We start from the raw sequence: 22,164 nt of genomic DNA on the forward strand, positions 1-22,164 counted from the left end.
CCCCTCTGAGGGGTTCACTCCACCTCTGCCTGCCTGCTTCTCCCCACCTCTGCCTGCCCTGAGCTTCGACCCCTTGTCTCACCTCTTTGTACTTAAGTGAATCAAGATGGTGTCTAAGATTGCAAGCATGGTGGGCATACTGAGTCATGTCTGACTCATTGTGACCCCGTGGACTGTGGTCTGCCAGGCTCCTCTGTCCATGGGATCCTCCAGGCAAGAATACTGGATTGGATTGCCATTTCCTTCTCCAGAGGAGCTTCCCGACCCAGGGATTGAACCCTTGTCTCTTCCCTCTCCTGCACTGGCAGGCAGGTCCTTTACCAGCTGGGCCACCGGGATACATTTGCAGAGCATCCTGACAAACACATCTCTGCAAAATAAGGTCCTCACTCAGCAGCTGCTGGCTGGGCTCCAGCCTCCCTCTCCCTGTGGCCCTGGTGGTGCAAGGATGCTCCAGGATCTGGGGGCTTCTCTCACCCCTGGGACCCCCAGACAGGCCTTCCACCAGAAGAGCCACCCTCACTGTGCAGTGCCTGCTGACACCCACCCAGCCGCCCCCTCCAGAGACACGGCTCAGATTCTCCACCAGCGGCTGAGCCTCCCTCTGCTGGGCTCCACGTGTCACAGGGCCTTGCAAGCTCATCTGTCTCAGGCTCCTCAAGGCCCAGCCTGCGTTGTGTTTCATCAACAACTGTCGGGACGTCTGTGCCCACTCTCCTGTGTTCCCGATGGTTGTCGCTTATCCCCTGAGTCTGGCTGAGCTCACAGACAGCAGCCCTGGGCCAGCATCGGGTCTCTCAGATGACTGTCTCTCACGCGACTGCTATTAAGGCGTCACGTGGGACCCAGAACAAGCCTGTAAAGAAGTTCATGGCTATGATGCCTTTTTGCAGAGCAGTCACTGGGCAGCTCGTACTGGAGCGGAACTGTGCTGCCGGCCTGCTGGCCTGGGCTTTCCACCCTCTCTGAGCTGACCGGAGTTCAGCTCCTGGCTGCTCATTAAAAGACAGAGAATGTTACGGTTCATCAAGTCACCAGCTCCAAAGGCTGGTGCTGTGGCCCTGCAGCCCGTGGAAGCGACTGTGGCCTCACCCCAGACTGGAAGGTTTGGGCCGTTCCTGTGCTCTCTGGGCAGCCTTGTGCGGTAGCTCGGAGTTAGACACGGGGCTTTCTGGGCCGTGTATGCTGGGCTCAGTATGCTGTATGCTTTTAGGGAAGCCCCCTAACCTCTCGAGCCTTTCATCACTCATTAGCCAGAGAGAACCATGTTATAAATTAATGGGGACATGCTTACAAATGACTGAAATGCTAGGCGTGAAAATGTTTTATTTGAACACCTTAAAAGTGTCTGTGGTTGCTTGGGTGGTTTGGTTTCCCTCGAACCTATTTAATTCTATGCCTGGCCCTCCCCATCCCCATCTCCTCATGTTCTGACCTCCTCATGCATTCATGCGTGTTAAATCACTTCAGTCATGTCCGACTCTTAGTGACCCTATAGACTAGTTTTCCAGGCTCCTCTGTCCAAGCCTCCTTGGGATAATCCCAAACCTCCTTTTGTCCACCGTTACAGTTGCCATGACCTGTGATACCTGACCCTTCTACTCAGCTGTTCTGCTCACACTCCTTGTTTCCTGAGCCCTCCCTAACTTTAGACACTTCCTTCTCCTTCCATCCTGATCTCGTGACTCTTGGTCCTGGAGCTGGGGGGTGACACAGATCCCAAACGCCTGCTCATCTCAGGGCCGCCTGCAGCTGAGTCACTTTTTTTTCCCTTTGGCCATGTTGTGCAGCATGCAGGATCCTAGTTCCCCAGTCAGAGATCAAACCCACTCCCTCTGCCTTGGAAGCACAGAGTCTTAACCACTGGACCACCAGGGAAGTTCCAGCTGAGTCACTTTTGTCACAACAGGGAACCAGATAAGAGGAGATGGATGAGCCAGTGCACTCCCTCATCCTAAGGTAAAAGCGGTCCCTGTCCACCACGTGGCTGAACTGACACCTCCCACCAGTCCCAGTGGGTGGTCTCTTCTAGCTCCAGGGCTAAGCGCTCCTACGCGTTATCTTGTTTCATGTTCACAGAAGCCCTATGAGGCTGATCACTTAGATTGGACAAGAAGAACCATGGTTATCAACAAGGCTGTGTTTAAATCAATGAGGTGGGACTTCCCTGGCGGTTAGTGTTTAAGACTCTGCTTCCAGTGCAGGGGGTGAGGGGAATTAAGATCCCATATGCACGGCCAAAAAAAATTCAGTCAGTCCATGAGGCACAGGTATCCATCACGGGAAGAGGCCGGAGTGACCTGTTTCCTGCCCCAACAGCTTGGCACCAGGGGTGCCAGTGGCCTGCCTCCTGTTCAGGGGCCTCACATCGCCACAGCCACCAACTCAGCTCACTGCTGGGAGGGGCTCAGGCTGCGTGCCCTGAGCTGGTGGGGGGCTCTGCCTGCACCAGGCTTCCCTTGTGCCTCAGACGGTAAAGAGTCAGCCTCCAATGCAGGAGATCCAGATTTGTTCCCTGGGTTGGGAAGATTCCCTGGAGAATGGCTACCCACTCCAGTATTCTTGCCTGGAGAATTCCATGGACAGAGGAACCCGGTGGGCTGCAGTCCATGGAGTTGCAGAGAGTCAGACTCCCCTCATCGACTAACACTTTCGCCTTCACTTTTACTCCCTGCATTACCGTGGCCATTGCTCTGCAGCTTGGTTGTTGGGCTTGTCAAAGCGGAAGGCTGGCAGTGTTCCCAGGGCCTGGACGTGCTGAGGCAGCACTTGTTGGTCAGGCCAAGTCTGTTGTGGCTACGGTGTGGCTTTGTGCTGTCGCTGTGAGTCGAGGGGAGCGGTTCACCCAGACATTGTCTCCCCAAGCTGCTTCTCAATACCTATGACTCTGCTTCTCCCCAACTCACCTGAACTTTTTTCCAGGTTTTTCCATTCCCTCCCTTTAGTTGGTGCTACTAAGAACCTAATTGTGTCTCCCCCTTTCCTAAAATTCACACATGGAAGCCCTAACCCCTAAGGTGATGATATTTGGATGTGGGAGCTTTGGGAGATAATTAGGGTTAGGTGAGGTCATGAGGATGGGGCCCTCGTGATGAGGTTAGCACCCTTACAAGAAAAGACCAGAGAACTCACTGTGTCTCTGCCACATGAGGACAGGGAGAAGACGGTCCCATGCAAACCAGGAGGAGAGCCTCAGCTGAACCCCACCATGCTGGCACCTTGAGCTTGGACTTTCCAGCCTCCAGAACTGAGCAATAAACTTCTGTCATTTAAGCCTCCAGACTGTGGTATCTTGTTATATCAGCCTTTACAAACTCATACAGATAGTTTCCTTATTCTCAGTCCAAGATAAGATACAAAGGTTGAAATTATTATTCCAGGGGCTGTTTTCACATTTCGAGAGCACAGCTGGCAAGCACTTTGTAAAGGATCTGCTTCTGGGTGCTCTTGGGTCGAGTTTAAATTCTCTATCTACTATAGATGTGTTGGTCCATTCCCAGGGCATCTCTGAGATCCTGTCAGCCCCTGCCCAGACCCCCAAAGCCCGGCCTTCATACCTGGACTGCTTTCTTTGCATCCTCTTTCTCCCTTTTCCCTGGTTTCCAGATGGAGGACCAGAGGATGCAGGGGGCAGCGTCCTGGCACTGCAGGCAGGGAACTCATTCTTCCCTTTTTAAACACAAAGCAATCTCTATGCACTGTCTCACAGAGAAAAACTGCAAATGAGGCTCTGGATGTGGTGAGTCTGGGCTCCAGGAGCTGGCAGGCATTTTTCCTTAGGGAGACCTTTGTTTTCACTTTCAGCAGACTTGCCTGAAATACGGAGGGACCTCAAAACTCAGTACACCATGACCTGGACTTCACAGCACGCTGGGTAGGGATTGCCACTGACTCCAAGACTCCCTAAGATGTATCACCACACAAGAAAACTTGAGGTGCCCTGAAAGCTACAGATCACAAGTGAAAACATCTCATTGGGAGTCTGCCTGCCAATGCTGGAGACGTGGGTTTGATCCCTGGGCCAGGAAGTTCCCGCATACCCTGGGGCAACTAAGCCTGTTTTGTTGTTCAGTTGCCCAGTCGTGTCTGACTCTTTGCGACCCCACGGACTGCAGCACACCAGGCTTCTCTGTCCCCCGCCATCTCCCAAACTAAGCCCGTGGACCGCGACTAGTAAGCCTATGCTCCAGAGCCTGGGAGCCACAACTCCCGAGTCCACATGCCACAAGTACTGCAGCCCTGTGCTTCCACACCATGTGCTCCACAACAAGAGAAGCCACTGCGGTGAAAACCCACGCACCGCAGCGAGGAAAAGCCCTGCCCTCACGGCAGCGAAGCCCAGCACAGCCAATAAGTTCATTAATTTAAAAAAGAAAGCTCAAAAAACAAAGGAAAGAAAAAAGCTCATTGAGGTTTTCCCAAACAATCCTAAAAATCCCCATGACTAACAATAACGAGTTGTGTGGCTGAAACTCTCCTGAACTTCAATAATAAAAGCACTGTTTTATCAACTGGGCTAGAGAAAAGAATTCTCTGTCTATTATAGAAAGAGAATTCCATTTCTCTACAGAAAATTATATTGCAGAATCACTCATATGAAGAGGAGTATGAAGACCCCCAAAAAAATGTAAGGAAAGGGTATTTAGAGATGCTTCAGATAAGCGAAAATACTCACAATTCTTCTGGATTTTATGGTGTTCGTGGGACTGATAGGCTTCTTAAATGTGATGTGTTATTCTAAATAAATGATTCACTTTAGTACCCAGTTTTGTATTTGTAGTTTTGTTGTTCTCTTCCTAAAGAAGATCTCTAACAAGATCTCTAACAAGAAGAAGAAGCTTCAGGACTCACAGAAATTGTATGTAGTTCAACCTCTTGAACTGCCTTCTCAGAAGGATTTTTTTTTTAACGAAAAATCTTAATAGTTTTTTTTTTTAAAGATGAACATTTATCTATTTTTTGACTGCATTAGTCTTCAGAGAAGGCAATGGCACCCCACCCCAGTACTCTTGCCTGGAAAATCCCACTGATGGAGGAGCCTGGTAGGCTGCAGTCCATGGGGTTGCAAAGAGTCGGACACAACTGAGCAACTTCACTTTCACTTTTCACTCTCATGCATTGGAGAAGGCAATGGCAACCCACTCCAGTGTTCTTGCCTGGAGAATCCCAGGGATGGCGGAACCTGGTGGGCTGCCATCTGTGGGGTCGCACAGAGTCGGACACGACTGAAGCGACTTAGCAGCAGCAGTTCTTCCTTGCTGCCCTCGAGCTACTCTCTAGCTGCAGTGCTTGGGCTTCTCTTGTTGTGGAGCATGGGTTTTAGGGTACATGGGCTCAGTAATTGTAGCTCACAGGCTCTAGAGCACAGGCTCAGTAGCTGTGGCACTTGGGCTTAGTTGCCCCATGGCATATGGAATCTTCCCAGACCAGGGATGGAACCCATGTTCCCTGCATTGGCAGGTGGATTCCTAACCACTGGACCATCAGGGAAATCCAGAAGGAATTTCAAGAGATCTCTCCTTCATTCTTTTCGTTCTGCCCTGGGGGTATCAGCCAGTCTATCTCCATAGTTCAGTGGACCTAGAAACTCCAACCCCTCTTAGGGGCTGACCATATGTGTGCCAGAGAGACCAATGGTGCCATCATAATAGATCATTTTCCTGCACTACAGACACCCCTGAAAATAAGATGTGGCCATTCTCAAGCCCTGATACAGAATGAAGTTCCATGGGTAGAATCCGTGTCCTCTTGGAGTCAAGCTACCTGAAGTGCTATTTCTGGAGACGAAAGGATGGAACTTATAAGATCACAGGACATTAGCCGGCACCATGCCTTTCCAGGAATTCCTAGAAAGGACTTCCCTGGTGGTCCAGTGGTTAAGACTTCTTGCTTCCAATGCAGGAGCTCAGGTTCAAGTCCTGGTTGGGAAACTATTAACAAGACCCCATATGTTGCATGGGCAAAATGAAAAAAATAAAAACTTCTGGGAAGAACTGGATCTAGTTTTCCTCATAGAAATTTGAGGAAACTTCTGACAGTACCTTCCCTGGAGCAGAGTATGAGGTGAACATGCTTCGGGGGTTTGCTGGTAGGAAATTCCATTCTGTTTCAAGCAAATAAGCAATATTCCCTGCTCCTGATTACCATGGGCATCAATTTATACTAAGTTCTCTATCTACCTCAGGTCTGCTACTGCTGCTGCTGCTAAGTCACTTCAGTCGTGTCCGACTCTGTGCGACCCCATAGATGGCAGCCCAGCAGGCTCCCCCATCCCTGGGATTCTCCAGGCAAGAACACTGGAGTGGGTTGCCATTTCCTTCTCCAATGCAGGAAAGTGAAAAGTGAAAGTGAAGTCAGTCGTGTCTGACTCCAGCGACCCCATGGACTGCAGCCTACCAGGCTCCTCCATCCATGGGATTTTCCAGGCAAGAGTACTGGAGTGGGGTACCATTGCCTTCTCCGACCTCAGGTCTACTTAATGCCAAAGTTTTAATGAGATTATTGAATCATCAAAAGAGTACTTCTGAGCAACACTGGGAGGGCTGTATCTTCTGCCTGTTGCTTAGACAGTGGTTAAGGATTGCCCTCGATTTAGAATTTGCTATAAATAATCCCATACCTGGCTGAATTAGGTTAAAGCGTCTGCCTCCAATGCGGGAGACCCGGGTTCGATCCCTGGGTCGGGAAGATCCCCTGGAGAAGGAAACGGTAACCCACTCCAGTATTCTTGCCTGGAGAATCCCATGGACGGAGAAGCCTGGTAGGCTACAGTCCACGGGGTCGCAAAGAGTCGGACACGACTGAGCGACGGAATGGAAGGGAATGAATGGAATGCTTATTATTGGGGGGAGGGGATGAAACAGTTCAGCATAGATGTATGATGATAGTTGCCCCACAAGGTGAAGTTACTAAAAATCATTGAGTTGTGCACTTGATATGGGTGAATTTTATGATCCGATAAAGTTGTTTTAAAACTCTGATATGTTTCATGGTCTTTACATTTAGGAATTACAAACAAGAGATTGAGCAAAGTAGGTAAGTGAATCATATTCCACAAAACACGAGATGTATTTGTTGAAACAAAACTTTCCCACGAGAATCAGCTTGCAAAACCCTTATCACTTCTGCTATCTCACCCCTTCTCTCTCAGCATTCCTGAAACCTTTGACACCCTTAGCTTTCAAAGTCTGATTGCAATTTAGACCAAAAAAAAAAAAAAAAAAACACCTCACGAGTGATGTTTACTTTGTCCTGAAGTGCTGAGCAAACTACTGCCAGCAAATTCATTGCTCATTCAGTAATTAATCAAACATACCTAACTATGTGTTATGTTAATCATAGAAACGAAGGGATTATCATTTTTTTTTAAAATCACTTTACGTTTGGCAAAGCAGGACATGTCACTTAGAGCAAAAACCAGACTATACCAATAAATCCAGTCTTGTTAGGAGTGGAATCTGAAGGCTGAAAGCCACATGACACAAAGTTTTCAGGGGTTGAATTTTAAAAATATAGAAAAGCAATCATTCTGTGGCTACTGTAATGGCTGAGCAGTTTCATCTATCAGTTTACATCCGTGAATACAAATAAGCCCAGTGTCCATTGTGCAGGGGGTGTGCCCTCTTTAGCTGACCCAGTTCCTGGTTAGTATGTCCCTTCTAGGTGTCTGTCTTTATGTCCTAGATTGAGCAGCTGTGGTTACTTCTGCTGTTTATAACTATCATACATTTCTCTAGCTGGAATCAGCAGTCCCAAGGAGTGCTCTTTCCCAGGAAAATGCCAACAAGGATTTATTTATTGAAATAAGCTACTGTAGAGGAAATGGCAACCCACTCCAGTATTCTTGCCTGGGAAATCCCATGGACAGTGGAGCCTGATGGGCTACAGTCCATGGGGTTGCAAAGAGTCAGACGCAACTTAGTGACTGAGCATGCACACTGAGCTGTTAATACTTACCACCTTGGAAATTCTAGTTCTCTGAAGTGGAACACAGACACGTTCAACCTGGTGTGGAGCCTGGCTGGAGGTGTGACAAAGGTCTGAGGCCGGGCTTGCCCGGGTCACTAGGCCCGGGGCAGCTGCACAGCTGGGGGTCCTGGCTACCTGGGCACTCAGTCAAGACAGGAAGTTCAGAGCTGGGAGAAATGCCCGGTAATAGTTGGATCTCATTGACCAGCCAAGAGGCAAAACAGAAATTCCTTCTTTGGCCTGCCTTCCTCTCACCCGTTAAATATTTAAAAGAATTTCTGAGGGACTTCTCTGGTAGTCCAGTGGTTAAGACTTTGAGCTTCCACTGCAGGGGATACAGGTAAAATTTCTGATCAGGGAACCAAGATCTTGCATGCCATAGGGCATGGCTAAGCTGGAGAAGACTCTTGAGAGTCCCTTGGACTGCAAGGAGGTCCAACCAGTCCATTCAAAAGGAGATCAGTCCTGGGTGTTCATTGGAAAGACTGATGCTGAAGTTGAAACTGCAATACTTTGGCCACCTCATGCGACGAGTTGACTCACTGGAAAAGAGTCTGATGCTGGGAGGGATTGGGGGTGGGAGGAGACGGGGACAACAGAGAATGAGATGGCTGGATGGCATCACCGACTCGATGGACATGAGTTTGAGTGAACTCTGGGAGTTGGTGATGGACAGGGAGGCCTGGCATGCTGTGGTTCATGGGGTTGCAAAGAGTCGGACACGACTGAGCGACTGAACTGAACTGAAGAAATTAAAGGAAAAAAAATCCCACAATTAAAAAAAAATGGAATTTATGAGGATAGCTGGCAGATAATTTAAAAGAGATAATTTCATGCAAATTTTATATCACTTTTCCAAAACTATGTGCATATAATCATCTAGTGCTTCCCAGGTGGTGCAGTAGAGAGAACCTGCTTGCCAATGCAGGAGACAAAAGAGATGTGGGTTCAGTCTCTGGGTCAGAAAGATTCCCCTGGAGTAGGAAATGGCAACCCACTGCAGTATTCTGGCCTAGAAAATCCCATGGACAGAGGAGCCTGGCGGGCTACAGTCCACGGGGTCATAAAGAGTCGGACACAGCTGAGTGACTGAGCATATACATATACATATTCAACTGGAGAAATCTATAGCTGTAGAGGGAATTATTTGCCACCAGTTTGTACCCCCAGCATCTGAACTCCCTGGCTACACTGGGGAGTTTCCTACTCTTGGAAGCAGAAGCACCCACCGTGGAAGCAGAAGTTGCTACATTCTCATTTTCCTAGCCACTATCGCTGCTGGGATGTGGTCACGTGGTCTAGGCTCAGTCAATCAAATGGATCTGCCCCAGACTTCGAATTGGAAGCTCTTAACTCAAAGCAGCATGAACTATATACTCTATTCTAGAGAGGGATTCACTCCCCCAACACCCTTTACCAACCTTTTTCTCAGCCTCATCCAGGCTGGGCATGCACTCCTAACTTCTTTTCTTCTCTCTGGATGGCTGTATGGCACACTTCTGGCTGGGGAGATGTAGATGGAGCTCTGCCTTGAGAGATCTGGAAAACCATTGCCTTCTTGATACAGGACTCACCCTTTCTGTCTTCTTTCAGTTTCTACCTTGAACGTGTATGCAATATCTAGGCCTGCAGCAGCCATCTTGCAACCAGGAGGGAACAACTCTGAAGATTAAAGCTAATAGGCTAAGGGGAGTAAAGCAGACTGAAAGAACCAGTATTCCGGGCAGATTTTTTAGAGTTGATTCCACGTTTGAAGCTACTAACTTCTAGATAGATGAGAAAAATAAGCATTTATGTTTAACCCATTATTAGCAAGGTTTTCTATCGTTTGCATTATCTTCATTCCTAGTTGATAGAGGCCATTTCCAATGTCCAGCACTGGGGAGGTCTGCGGTGCAAACTACACGTAAGAGCCTGAAGTGGCAGCAACCATATTCCTACGGAACCAGTTCTGCAGCATTATCTTGGGTGTCATTCTTCTTTCTTAGCTTCCAAACTCCTCTAGAGCTCCTGAGGATTTTGTGAGCTACATAAAGTACCTTTTAATACATTCTTCTTCTGCTTAAATTTACCCAAGTTTAATAATCAAAGATGAGGTCAACAGAGTGGGTCCTAATCCAATATGACTGGAGTCCGTAGAAAAAGAGGAAATTTGGACACAGAGAGAACACATGTGAAGAAGGCGGCAGAGATTGGGGTAAAAGAAATTAAAATTTATTTCTCTTGCTTGTAATCAAGAATCCTGAGAAACACCGAAATTGACAGCGGGGTAAGTGACAGCCACATACCTTCAGGGGATGGGATTGAATTTGAGATTGATTGTCTGGTTGGATCTAAGGGCAGTTAAAATTCAAGTTGTATTAAAACAGGCACAATGTCACTTGGGGTTGCTTGTGTGAAGGTCACCCAGCAGAATGGAGGTCCCACTGAAGTTAAGGCATCGAGAGACCAAGTGGTGGCTGTGAGAGAACAGCATGAAGGGCACAAAGGACTGGAAGACTGTGGGGTGGAGTGGCTGATGCGAAGGCCAGAAAGCTTGAGAAGTGATTGTAGCTGTGTCAGTCACTCAGTCATGTCTGACTCTGCTCCTCTGTCCGAGGAATTCTCCAGGTAAGGACACTGGAGTGGGTAGCCACTCTCTTCACTAGGGGATCTTCCCCATACAAGGATTGGACCCGGGTCTCCTGCATTGCAGGCAGATTCTTTACCATCTGAGCCACCGGGGAAGCCCTTGGCAGCATCTTAAATTCTAGTTCCCGGCAGTCTGGAAACCAGGCACTTTCACTAACTATGATTAAATAGTATCTTATCTTTTGCAACCACAACTAAACCAAAAGACGGGTTACGTGGGTTCCTGACTTGAACTATCTGACTTTAATCACAAACTTCTCTTGTCTCTCATGGATGGTTAGGGGACCAATTGGAAAGAGTAAGAATTGGGAGATTATGAGGGCCTGAGGACTCAATTCCTTGCTGTGTTATATGCATGTTATATTTGTGTTACTAATATATTAAATAAATTTATCCAAGTTAATAATAACAATAATAATAATAAAAGATGAGATCATTAGATGGGTCCTACTCTAACATGACTGGTGAAAGTGAAAGTTGCTCAGCTGTGTCCAACTCTTTGCAACCCCATGGACTATACAGCCCATGGAATTCTCCAGGCCAGAATACTAGAGTGGGTAGCCTTTCCCTTCTCCCGGGGATCTTCCCAACCCAGGAATCGAACCGGGATCTCCTGCATTGCAGGTGGATTATTTACCAACTGAGCTATCAGGGGAGCCCTGGAGTTAGTATAAAAAGAGGAGATTTGGACACAGAACACATGTGAAGACGAAGGCATCCTTGCATAACTGTCACTCACCTCACTTGTTTCTTGATGGTGGTGGTTTACTCACTAAGTTGTGTCCGACTGTTGCAATCCCATAGACTATAGCCTGCCAGGCTCCTCTGTTCATGGGGATTCTCCAGGCAAGAATACTAGAGTGGGTTGCCATTTCCTTCTCCAGGTGACCTTCCCCACCCAGGTATAGAATCCAGGTCACCTGCCTTGCAGGTGGTCTCCTGCATTGCCAGCAGATTCTTTACTAACTGAGCCACCAGGGAAACCTTGTTTCTTGCACCCACCCTAATAATGAGTCCCTGGTGATGTGGATAGGAAAGACTCTCTGGAGGAAGTAACAGATGAATAGGATTTGGCCAGCTGTTGGAGTAAAGTGTAGAAAGGTTTCCTTGGCAACAGTAGTTAAGAGGTGTTAACATTCATTAACACCTCTTCAGGGACAAGTCAGTGAGGTGAGCTAGGGTAGGAGTTTGGACTTTATTCTCAGAACACTGAGAGGCAAGCGAGAAAGGGAAAGGAGAGAGTAACTAGAAAAGGAGCTTGACACCAAAGCGCCTGAAACACATGAGCAGGGTGCAAGCACCAAATAATGGGTTGGAAAAGCAGTGCTGGTCTGTGCTCCACCGGTGCGGGGCCGGGAAGGGGAGGACGCTGTTTTAATGAAAGAGAACACACGATTAGGAACAAAGTCGACTGTTAACTTGAGATGTAAAAACAAATCACAAGATATTACTGGAGTCTGGGAGATACCGGTCCGGGCTCTTTCTTCTGTTTACCGAAACCGCTTGCCTAGAACGGCTTCCAGAGGGCAGCTTGGCGAGCCCTCTCTTCCACGGCACTCTACAACCCCGGCACCCCTAGCGTGATGCTAGAGAGGCCCCCCGGGATGTAAACTGAGTCATGGCCTCCGAGGAGCGACTCCCCTGCCACGGCAAACGAGAGGGCTTGCCTGTCTGATGCGCAGACCGCCCTGCGGCACGGGTGGCAGGGGCTGCATCGGAATCAGAGGCGGTCACCCCCACTCTGAGGTCGGGGGGCTCCCTCCGCTGCCCCAGCTGCTTTCCCGGGAGGTGAGGGGTGAGCATCCCCACCCCGCCGCGGGAGCACCGTGCGGGGCGCTCCCTGAGGCTCTCCGGGAGGAAACAGCCCTGCTTACCACCGAGACCAGGCGGCAGTCACAGGGACCATTCTTCTCCTCACTCGGCTTATACAAACCTGACCTCAAAAACACAAACCCTGTCTTTGGCATTTCTGGATTTAGAAATAAACATCACTCCAGTATGAAAAAGGAAAAACGGCAGTCACTTCATTGCTACAGAGTCGTAAAGTTTTATTTTGAAAGTTAAAAAAAATGTTTTTTGTAACGTCTGTCGCTGTTGAAATAAAATAACTTCTTGTTGCAAAACAATAAGTAACTATCAGCCGAGAGAGCGAAGCGCAGGGATCTGTCGGGTGGGCGACGCTGCAGCGGGCGGCTCTGGGGGGCTACAGGCGGGCGCGCGGCGCGGGGGCGGGGCCGAGCAGGAGGGGTGCGGGGGCGCGCGGCGCGGGGGCGGGGCCGAGCAGGAGGGATGCGGGGGCGCGCGGCGCGGGGGCGCGCGGGGCGGGAGGGGGGCGGGGCGCTCGGGGAGGGGGGCGGGGCTCCGGGGCCCGGCGGCCGGGCAGGGGGCGGGCCGGGGGGCGCGGCGCGCGGGGCGGGGGCGCGCGGGGCGGGGGGCGGGGCGGGGCTCCGGGGCCCGGCGGCCGAGCAGGGGGCGGGCCGGGGGGGCGCGGCGCGCGGGGCGGTGCTCGCGGGGGCGCGCGGGGCGGGGGCGCGCGGGGCGGGGGGCGGGGCTCCGGGGCCCGGCGGCCGGGCAGGGGGCGGGCCGGGGGGGCGCGGCGCGGGGGGCGGTGCTCGTGGGGGCGCGCGGGGCAGAGCCGGGGCGCGCGGGGGCGGCGGGCGCGGCGCTGCCAATCGCAGACAAAGGCCGCCCCAGTGAATCATGTGGTGCCGGGGGAGGAAGTGCGGCTTGTTTTCTTTCCTCCCGTCGCCCGGCTCCGGGTGGAGCGCGATGCGCGGAGACCCCCGTGGGGGTGGCGGCGGCCGCGAGCCCAGATGAAGCCGGAGCGCCCGGGCGGCGCAGCAGCGCCCCTGGCCCGATGGAGGCCCAGCCGTGGGACCCCCTCCGCAACGACTCGCTGCCGCCCACGCTGACCCCGGCCGTGCCCCCCTACGTGAAGCTCGGCCTCACGATCGTCTACACCGTGTTCTACTCGCTGCTCTTCGTGTTCATCTACGTGCAGCTCTGGCTGGTGCTGCGCTATCGCCACAAGCGGCTCAGCTACCAGAGCGTCTTCCTCTTCCTCTGCCTCTTCTGGGCCTCCCTGCGGACCGTCCTCTTCTCCTTCTACTTCAAAGACTTCGTGGCGGCCAACGCGCTCAGCCCCTTCGTCTTCTGGCTGCTCTACTGCTTCCCCGTTTGCCTCCAGTTCTTCACCCTTACGCTGATGAACTTGTATTTCACGCAGGTGAGTCGCGGGAGGCCTCCCCCGCTGGCGGGAGGCACCTGGACGGCGCTCACCTGGAGGGGGCGGGGGCAGCCGCGGGAGCGGGTCCCAGAGCCCTGGGGCTGTGTGTGTGTGGTGGTGTTTGGGGAGGGGGTGGAAAGCATTGATTCTGGGGTGGCCCGAGCCCTGTCCTACCTGCAGGCCTTTGTCCCAGGTAACGAGGAGAGGGGAAGGGAAAGGAGAGTGAGGGCTGCCGGCCACCCGTCATCCTCTGCCCGCAGGTCGGCATCACTCAGCGCGCAGGGCGCGGCAGCATCCCCGTGCGCACATCAGACTCGGTACTGATGGGAGATGTGCCCACCAAGGAGACTGGCACTCCAGTTTTTTCCCCTCTGTCCCCTCGTCCCAAAGCATCTGACTACCAGCCTGGAAAAATCGCCACTACCTTGGCCTCCAGATTGGGGCCAGACGCTGGCTTTTTTGAGGACAGAGTAGTGGGACTGCCCTGCTTTGGATGGAATGTTTGGAGTCTCCAGCATGGGAGCCCTGCTGAAGGGCAGCCTGCTCACTCATTCCACGGGATTGCTACACAGCCGTTGGGGTAGCACCCAGCTCCCCAGCTGATGCCTCGAGAGCTCAGGCAGGGTTGCTCTGAGCTCATCTGAGAGGCCCCGAGAAAAAGCCGTAAGTTTCCTGGCGCCCTTTTACAGGCACTGGGGAGTCGTTTTATGAGCAGATTGTTAATAAGCTAATGGGAGAACGTGCGAATTGACTTGGCTGCTGTGATGCTTAAGTACAGTAATTGGAAAGTGTCTTGCAAAGAGCGTGTAAAGTATTGTATAAAGGTGTAATAGCACAATACTGTCAGCAGCAGCAGCATCTCTGCTTCCCATTAGCTTTCCCAGCACTAAAATGCCCATTTTCACTAGGACCCTGTCCAGGGGGAAGGCCAACGATGTCGCCTGGTAAGGGGCGTTTAAGAACTGTTGCTTGGCTAGATGCTTTGTGCCAGCAAGCATTACATTCCTTTTACTAGTGTCCTTTATTTAGTAAAAGAAAATGCTGTTGGGGCTTCACCTTCCAATGCAGGGGGTGCAGGTTCGATCCCTCGTTGGGGAGCTAAGATTCCACACGCCTTGCAGCCAAAAATCCAAAACATAAAACAGAAGCAGTATTGTAACAAATTCAATAAAAACTTTAAAAGTGGTCCACATCCAAAAAAAATCTTAAAAAAAATGCTGTTGTTGGAAAAAAAAAAGGAAGAAAAGGTAGAATAAGAATTCAGTTCAGTTCAGGGAGTCCCTGAATAACAATTTGGAGGAAACACTTTTGGCTAAAAGGTAGCATAAGTAGCTATTGTAATTTTTATCAAAAGGGATCTATAGATAAAGAAGTCTCCTCTGTCCAGTGTATCAACATATTTTCCAGTCCACGAGTCATGTATGTCATCTGTCCAAATACAAGTTTTAAATCCAAAAACCAGTTCAGGCAGTCAGCTACAGTGCAGACACTCTGGCTTCTTTTTTTTTTTATTGGATCCAAAGCGGGTGATTCCAGGAAGATTCAGAAGTCAGGTATGTTGATGCTCCTTCAAGAACTGTGACGATGGTCTGATTGCATGTCGTGGTCCCTTTTTGAGAGGGAACAAGGACAGCTTAGAGGACGGCCACGGCTGTCTGGTAGTCACATGCAAATTTTGCCCTCAGAGCTGGATTAGCCGCAGAGCCACACATTTTCTGCACCATCTGCTGGTTGGCGAGTAAATGCTGAGTGAGGGAAAGAGTGACCAGGCCGACAGCCTCGCAAGCTGAGAGGCCACAAGCCACCGCCCTGGCTTCTTGATGACTCCCAGGTCTTGTTTTCTTTCTATCTCCAGGGTAGCTGGCAGGAGGAGGTGGTACTAACTGCTGGCATCACAGACACCCTGGCAGACGAGCTGTTCCCTGGCTTCCTGGGAAATAGTCTGATACTTCCAGGGAGTTTTAAAGGGGTTGCCCTTTGACTCCCAGCTGCAACATCCCTCTCCCCCCACCCCTTCCATATGCCTTCTGTTAGGCCGGGTTCTTCAACCACTGGAATGGCCGGGGGAACATTAAGGATTACTGTGGCCTGAGCCTCCTCTTAGAGCATGTAAATCAGATTTTGGAGGCTGGTGGGTAGTGGTTAACAATGAAGAACCTTGTGCTGGGTGCTAGGCACGATTCTGAGTGGTCTTATTTGTTCTTCCCAACTACAAGGATGGATGGTGTCCCCGTTTTTCAGAGGAAGGCCAGGGAGGTTATGTATGACTCCCTCAGGGTCACACGGCCAGTGAGCCCTAGAGCCAGGAATCACACCCATGTCTGTGACATCAGAGTGCCAGGCTTGTTCTTCATGGTACATGAAACCTCTTACAGTGGGAAAGCATACCCTCCTCTGAATGTCACATTGTGTTCTCTGGGAGCTTGGCATCCAATTGAGGAGATGCACAACTGAGTAATAAGTCAAGGGATTTAAGGGAGAGTATATTTCAGTTCCGAAGACTGCAGGAGATTCCTCTCTCCAGCTCCTGGTGAGACTGCTTCAGTCGTTAGTAGGCTCTGTGTGTGTGTGTCTGGCTCCAAGTGTCTGGGCTCTCCTTGAAGCCCCAGGCATTGAGTTGTTTCCAGCTCCAGGCCCTGCTGGGTCCGTCAGACTCCTGCTCAGCTCCTGCTGCTCTAGGAGTTTGCAGAGCCGAGGCTGGAGTGAGACATATACTCCAGAGTCTGTTCTAGCTCAGTGCTCATTTGCTTTTTACAGGGGGCTTAGAAGGGGCAGGACCCTGAGACCTGATGTACACAGGGTCTCTGTGCATGAGGAGTGGTAGGCCCTCCGCCCACCAGGCTGTACAGTAGAGGCACCAGGGCCAAGGACACCAGCTTCTGGGCCAGTGAAGTCCCCTGTGAGGCAGGTCTGTCTGTAGATCTGGGTCGGAGGGTCCTGGCAGCTCAGTGACACCTGGGTGGGTATCTCCCCCCAGCTGTCCCCCCCTAGAATTCTGGGCCTGAACCTCAGACTCCTGGGTTCCTGGGTGTGAAGGGCTCAGCTTCCCCCTGGTGCAGCCTTGTCTTGAGCCTTGAGACAGATTCCTACCATTACAGGCCGGTTTGAGGAAGGAAAAGAAGTGAACCCTCCCGTGGGAAAGAGGTGGTTTGATTAACGGACAGTGACGCAGGAGCCAGCATCTACTATGCCTTAAGAGTGTGGGTGGGAGGATGCAGGGGCTTTCCTGTGGGCACCTGAGGCTCTTTCTGGGGGCCAGGGAGTCATGGTGGGGGTTGGATCTCATGGTAGGGGTCTGGGGGTAATGGTGGGGGTTGGAACTCGTGGTGGGGGTCTGGGGGTCATGTTGGATGTTGGAGCTAATGGTTAGGGTCTGGGGGTCATGATAGATTTTGGAGCTAATGATGGCAGTGTGGAGGTCAAGGTGGGGGTTGGAAATCATGGTGTAGGCCTAAGGGTCATGATGAGTGTTGCATCTCATGGTGGGATCCTAAGGGTCATGGTGGGGGTTAGAGTTCACGGTGAGGGCTTGGGACTCATGGTGGGCCAGGGAGTCGTGGTGGGCTTGCAAAGACCTGTGAATCAGGGGGACGGAGCCTAAGGAGCCAGCCCTCTCTGGGCAGAGCTGGGTTACTGACCTCCTGTAGGACAGGGGCGGCCCTAGTGCCCTCCCTCTGGGTTGGAGCAGGTTAAAGGAGGTGCTGTTGGCGCTGCATCCCTCATCCCCTCCTCTCCCTCAGCTGAGATGCTCTGTCTGCATCTTTTAATAGCAGGGCCCAGACTCTAGCCAAACCGCAGTCCTGAAGGTCAGGCCCCAGCACTGGCTCAGCCCTTCATTACCCACTGTGTCACTGAAATGACTTTTCCCTCCAACCTGCAACTTTCATGTTTGTCGAATGGCAGTGGCACTGGGCCTCTCCTGGGGAAGAGGATGGAAGTCACTGGTTCCTCGTGGCTGCGTCTTCTGACCCCAAGAGCTGATGGGCCTGGGAGGTCCAGAAGCCCCACCTTCATTCTGAACACAGCCATCCGAGGCCTCGAGGATCCTGGTGACTTGTCCAGAGTCCCCGGCTAGGCACGCAGAGCCAGGAAGAGTGCTTGCTGCACACAACAACCCCCCCGCCTCCGCCTTCCCCTGCCCTTTGAAATGCATCATGGTCCTTATCTCTGCTGACAGGAAACAAGGAGGCATCTGAAAATCTAATCCGGGGACCCTGTCTTCACCTCCACCAGGAAAAGGGAGGAGGAGGTGGTGACCTCAGGCATGAGTGGCTCTCGCTGTGGTTCTTGGCAGTCCATTTCCTCAAGAACATTTACTGAATCTGTTGTGTGCCAGGCCCTCATCTAGGAGTTGTGAAGAGGGAAGCTTCCAGGCCTCTTGGTGATTACGAAGGAGAAAGAAGCTTAGGAACACACAGGGCCAGAGTTTGTTGGTCCCTAAGGACTTTATTTCAGAACTGGGGCCACAGTCGCACAGGGGCAGGGACTCCTCGCGTCTGCACCACACTGTGGCCTCCTGGCCCCGCGCTGGCTCCTTGTGGTCGCTCAGTGGGCTCACAGCTGCCAGCGCTGTGTGTGTGGTGTGTGTGTGTACACACCTGAAGTGTATCCGTGCACATGCACAGGTTCATGAGACGTTTTCCTTATTGGCGTCCAGTCTACCATCTACCTCCAGCAGCCCCCAGGAAGTCAAGTCCTAATTTTACTGCTGAAAATCCCCCACCCCCAAAAAGCAGCTTTCTAATTTTACAGCCCAGTCTCCTTAAATCTTTCCTCGCAGCCCTCACTCTTTTCTCCGTCTCCCCTGACTCTTGGCTGCTGTGCAGTCGGGCAGCAGCATCAGGGGAACCAAATTTCACACCCTCAGCCCTTGTGGGAAAAGTTAGCCTCCTCTCAGCATATTTGGGGGCTTGCCCAGTGGCTCAACGGGTAAAGAATCTGCCTGCAGTGCAGGAGACACAGGAGACGTAGGTTCGCTCCCCTGGATCAGGAAGATCCCTTGGAGAAGGAAAAGGCAACCCTCTCCAGTATTCTTGCCTGAACAATCTTGTGGACTGAGGAGCCTGGCGGGTTCCGATCCAAAGGGTCACAGAGTTGGACATGCCTGAGACTAAACACACACACAAAGGCGGATGTGACTGAGATCCTGAGTTTGGGTCCCCCACACCCTCACGCCTGTAGGGTTTTGCTGCATCCTTTTGCTTTGCTGGCTTTCCCGCGGTCAGACAAGCAGGAGCTAGCAGGGAGGCAGAAAGAGAGCACTGTCCTAAGGCTCTTGGTTGCTCAGGTAGGTTGTGCTGGCGTGTCCAACGGCAGTGCCCTCCCCACCAGAGGGCTGTGCTGAACCCCCCTCCCTGGTCCCTAGACCCATCAGACCGGAGGCGCTGGGCGAAGCACCGAGGGGCAGGATGATGGGAGAGCAGCGTCGATGACATTGACAGCCCCTCATCCGAATGAATCCCTCCGTCTTAGGTTTTTGAGAATGACATAGTATGTTATCCAGAATCCGCTGCTGTCCCCTGATTTCTGATTGTCTTGCAGCTCCAGGGAGAGGAGAGAAGCCTCTTGGTTGTGGGTCTGACGGATCTGTTTTCTCCAGACGGATGGGCTCGGCACACAGTGCTGACCATCCCTGGCACGTATGCGCCCCTGGAGGTCTACAGAGGCTTGTAAATATTTTACTTTTGATTTATCCCGTGGCCGAAGTTTAGAGTCCGTTAACCCCTGAGGACAGATGAGCCCGTGGTTTTACTCTTAGTGCCTTTTTTCCTTAAACTTGGGTGTGGAAAGCCCAGGAAAGGAAGTCGTGGAAAGCCCAGGAAAGGAAGTCGTGATGGTGTCCACGTCAATATTTTGGGTCTTGTAGCTACACATGGTCTCTGTTGCATGCTTTTTTTTTTTTAGACATCTTTTAAAAAAGATTAAAAAAAAGCTGTTCTAAGCTCGTAGGCCATAGGATAACAGATTGCAGGCTGGACTCAGTTCTTGGGACAAACTTTGGACAAGTCCAGTGTGTGTCACCTTGCTGTTTTGGGGACAGGTCCTTTGGGCACTTTGGAAACAAGCCATAACAGGCCATGGCTTCTCATCTCCTGGTTCCAGAGTGTCATTTAGTCAGGGAACACATCAGTCAGCTGTACATAGGTGGCCGGGGTCAGACACAGCTGGATTTGTGCCCCGAGGGGCCGCAGACTGTAGGGGAAGACGGACACAAACAGAACTGCATGCCACCCACAGCACCCAGAGAGGGTCCTCTCCCTGCCTGCAGAGCCTGGGGAAACACAGGTGAGGGGCCTTGGGCTGGACGTCTTATGATGGCCTCCGCTCCCCGCCTTTTACTGACACACCCACCAGCCAAGCAACATAGTGTGTAAACCACAGGGTAAACATCTACACGGGCTGAAGTCAGCTCCCCGGCCTGCGCCCTGCCTCCTGTACCCTCCCCCGGCCACCCAGACCTAAGAGATGCCAGAGGTCGCGTTGCCCATCTGGTGATGTGACGGTCTGTGGGTGGTGTGTGACCAGGAGTGGAGGCACGTGGGCTGAATGGGAGCCTGGCTGGCCCCTGAACCCCGATCCTGAGTCACGCAGTCTGCGGACACGAATTTGGAGATTCATTTCATTCCCTCGACAAGTATGTTCTTAAAATTGGGGTGACAGTCACATGCTGTAAAATTAACTATGTTAACATGTACAACTTAGTGTGGCCTTTAGTGCACTGACATTTTATGCAGTGGCCACTGCTGTTCAGCTCCAGAACATGTTCGTCGATCTGGAAGCACTGTCCTTGCCCATTCAGCAGTCAGTCCACTTTCCCCGCTCACCCCAGCCCCTGGCGAACACCCGTCTGCTCTGGATGTGCATGTGTGCGTGCATGCTAAGTTGTGTTCGACTCTTTGCGACCCCGTGGATTGTGGTCTGCCAGGCTCCTCCGTCCGTGAAATTCTCCAGGCAAGAATCCTGGAGTGGGTTACCATGCCCTCCACCAGGGGATCTTCCCGAATCAGGGGTCAAACCTGAGTCTCTTATGTCTCCTGCATTGGCAGGCAGTTTCTTTACCACTGGTGCCACCTGGGAGGCCCCCTGGATACTTCATATCCAGAATGTACACTAAGTGGCCTTTTGCGTCTGGCTTCTCACTTAGCACGATGTTTTCAGGGTTCATCTGCGTCATAGCGTGTGTCACTAGCTCCTTCCTTTTAGGGCTGGATGGTATGCCACCGTCAGCATCGTCCACAGTTCACTTACATGCTGATCCTTGGAGGGGCACTTAACACATTCTTCTGAGGCCTGTGATTCCCTGCAGGCTGTGCAGACTGGGTGATGGCCACGCGTGGTTCCTGCCTTCAGGGAACTTGGCCTTGAGTGGGGAGAACAGACCACGTAAGTTCTGTCTCTGTGGTGCCTGCGGCCCCGTGACTTACTGACCGTCCTTACGGTGGCGACACCATGAGTAAGATGTTTCCGATGGAAGGTTGGGGCCTTAATTCACTCTGTCATCTCTGCAATTCTGCCTGCAGGACACACGCTTGACAAAGAACAGGTGGCTTTGCTACTTGCTGTCATTGTGTAGTTGCTAAGTCGTGTCTGACTCTTCTGCAACCCCATGGACTGTAGCCTTCCAGGCTCCTCTCTCCATGGGGTTTCCCAGACAGGAATACTGGAGTGGGTTGCCATGTCCTTCTCCAAGGGATCTTCCCAGCCTGGGGATCACACCTGCGGGATTTCCTGCACTGGCACTGGGGAAACGCCTTGCTACTGTTAGTGTAAGTCAAGTCCTTTTACCCTCCTTTGTTCACAGCAGCTTCCTGGGAACCAGGCCACCACCAGGGATGCAAAGGTGGGAAGGTGGCCCCGACCCTCGGGGCCCCTGAGAGTGGTGTCACCCCTCCCACAACACACGCTCTTCACAGGGTTCGTGGCACTTGTTGCTTCCTCTTGAGTCGTCCCTACTTGGGTTGAGATATTCTCAGTTCCCTTCCTTGCTTCTTTTCTTAATTTTTATTTTCAAAACTTTTTGGCCATGCCACATGGCATGCGGGATCTTAGTTCCCCAACCAGGGTTTGAACCCACACCCCCCTGCATTGGAAGCACAGAATCTTAACCACTGGACCACCAGAGAAGTTCCCCTTCACTGCTTCTGATGGGATGTGAGTTTGTCCCCCTCCGCCCTGATCGCTGTCGTATGTGTCCCTGTCTGGTGTCCCGCAGTGAGTTGGGGACAGCCTAGCTGCAGACCTGTGTCTGCTCCCATGAGCAGTTTCTGTCACCACGTTCCTTCTCTTGGAGGGGGTCCCCCTGGCAGTTCTCTGGGCAGGATACTGGGGCATCCTCTGAC

The 22,164-nt window shown here is 51.8% G+C and overlaps 1 protein-coding gene across 1 annotated transcript in view; it reads left to right on the forward strand.

Annotated features, from left to right (window-relative positions):
- Window positions 1-13,233: 13,233 nt before the first annotated feature.
- The window catches only part of GPR137B (G protein-coupled receptor 137B), a 53,779-nt gene continuing 44,848 nt past the window's right edge, over window positions 13,234-22,164 (forward strand). Inside the window, exon 1 of the mRNA XM_055425760.2 lies at window positions 13,234-13,825. Coding sequence (XP_055281735.2) covers window positions 13,457-13,825 — 369 coding nt within the window. The 5' untranslated portion in view covers window positions 13,234-13,456. The remainder of the gene's footprint in view (window positions 13,826-22,164) is intronic.

This window comes from Moschus berezovskii, chromosome 12 (assembly GCF_049115385.1).
Source record: "Moschus berezovskii isolate FMDL1 chromosome 12, NW_MosBer_1.0, whole genome shotgun sequence".
NCBI classification, from domain to species: Eukaryota; Metazoa; Chordata; class Mammalia; order Artiodactyla; family Moschidae; genus Moschus; species Moschus berezovskii.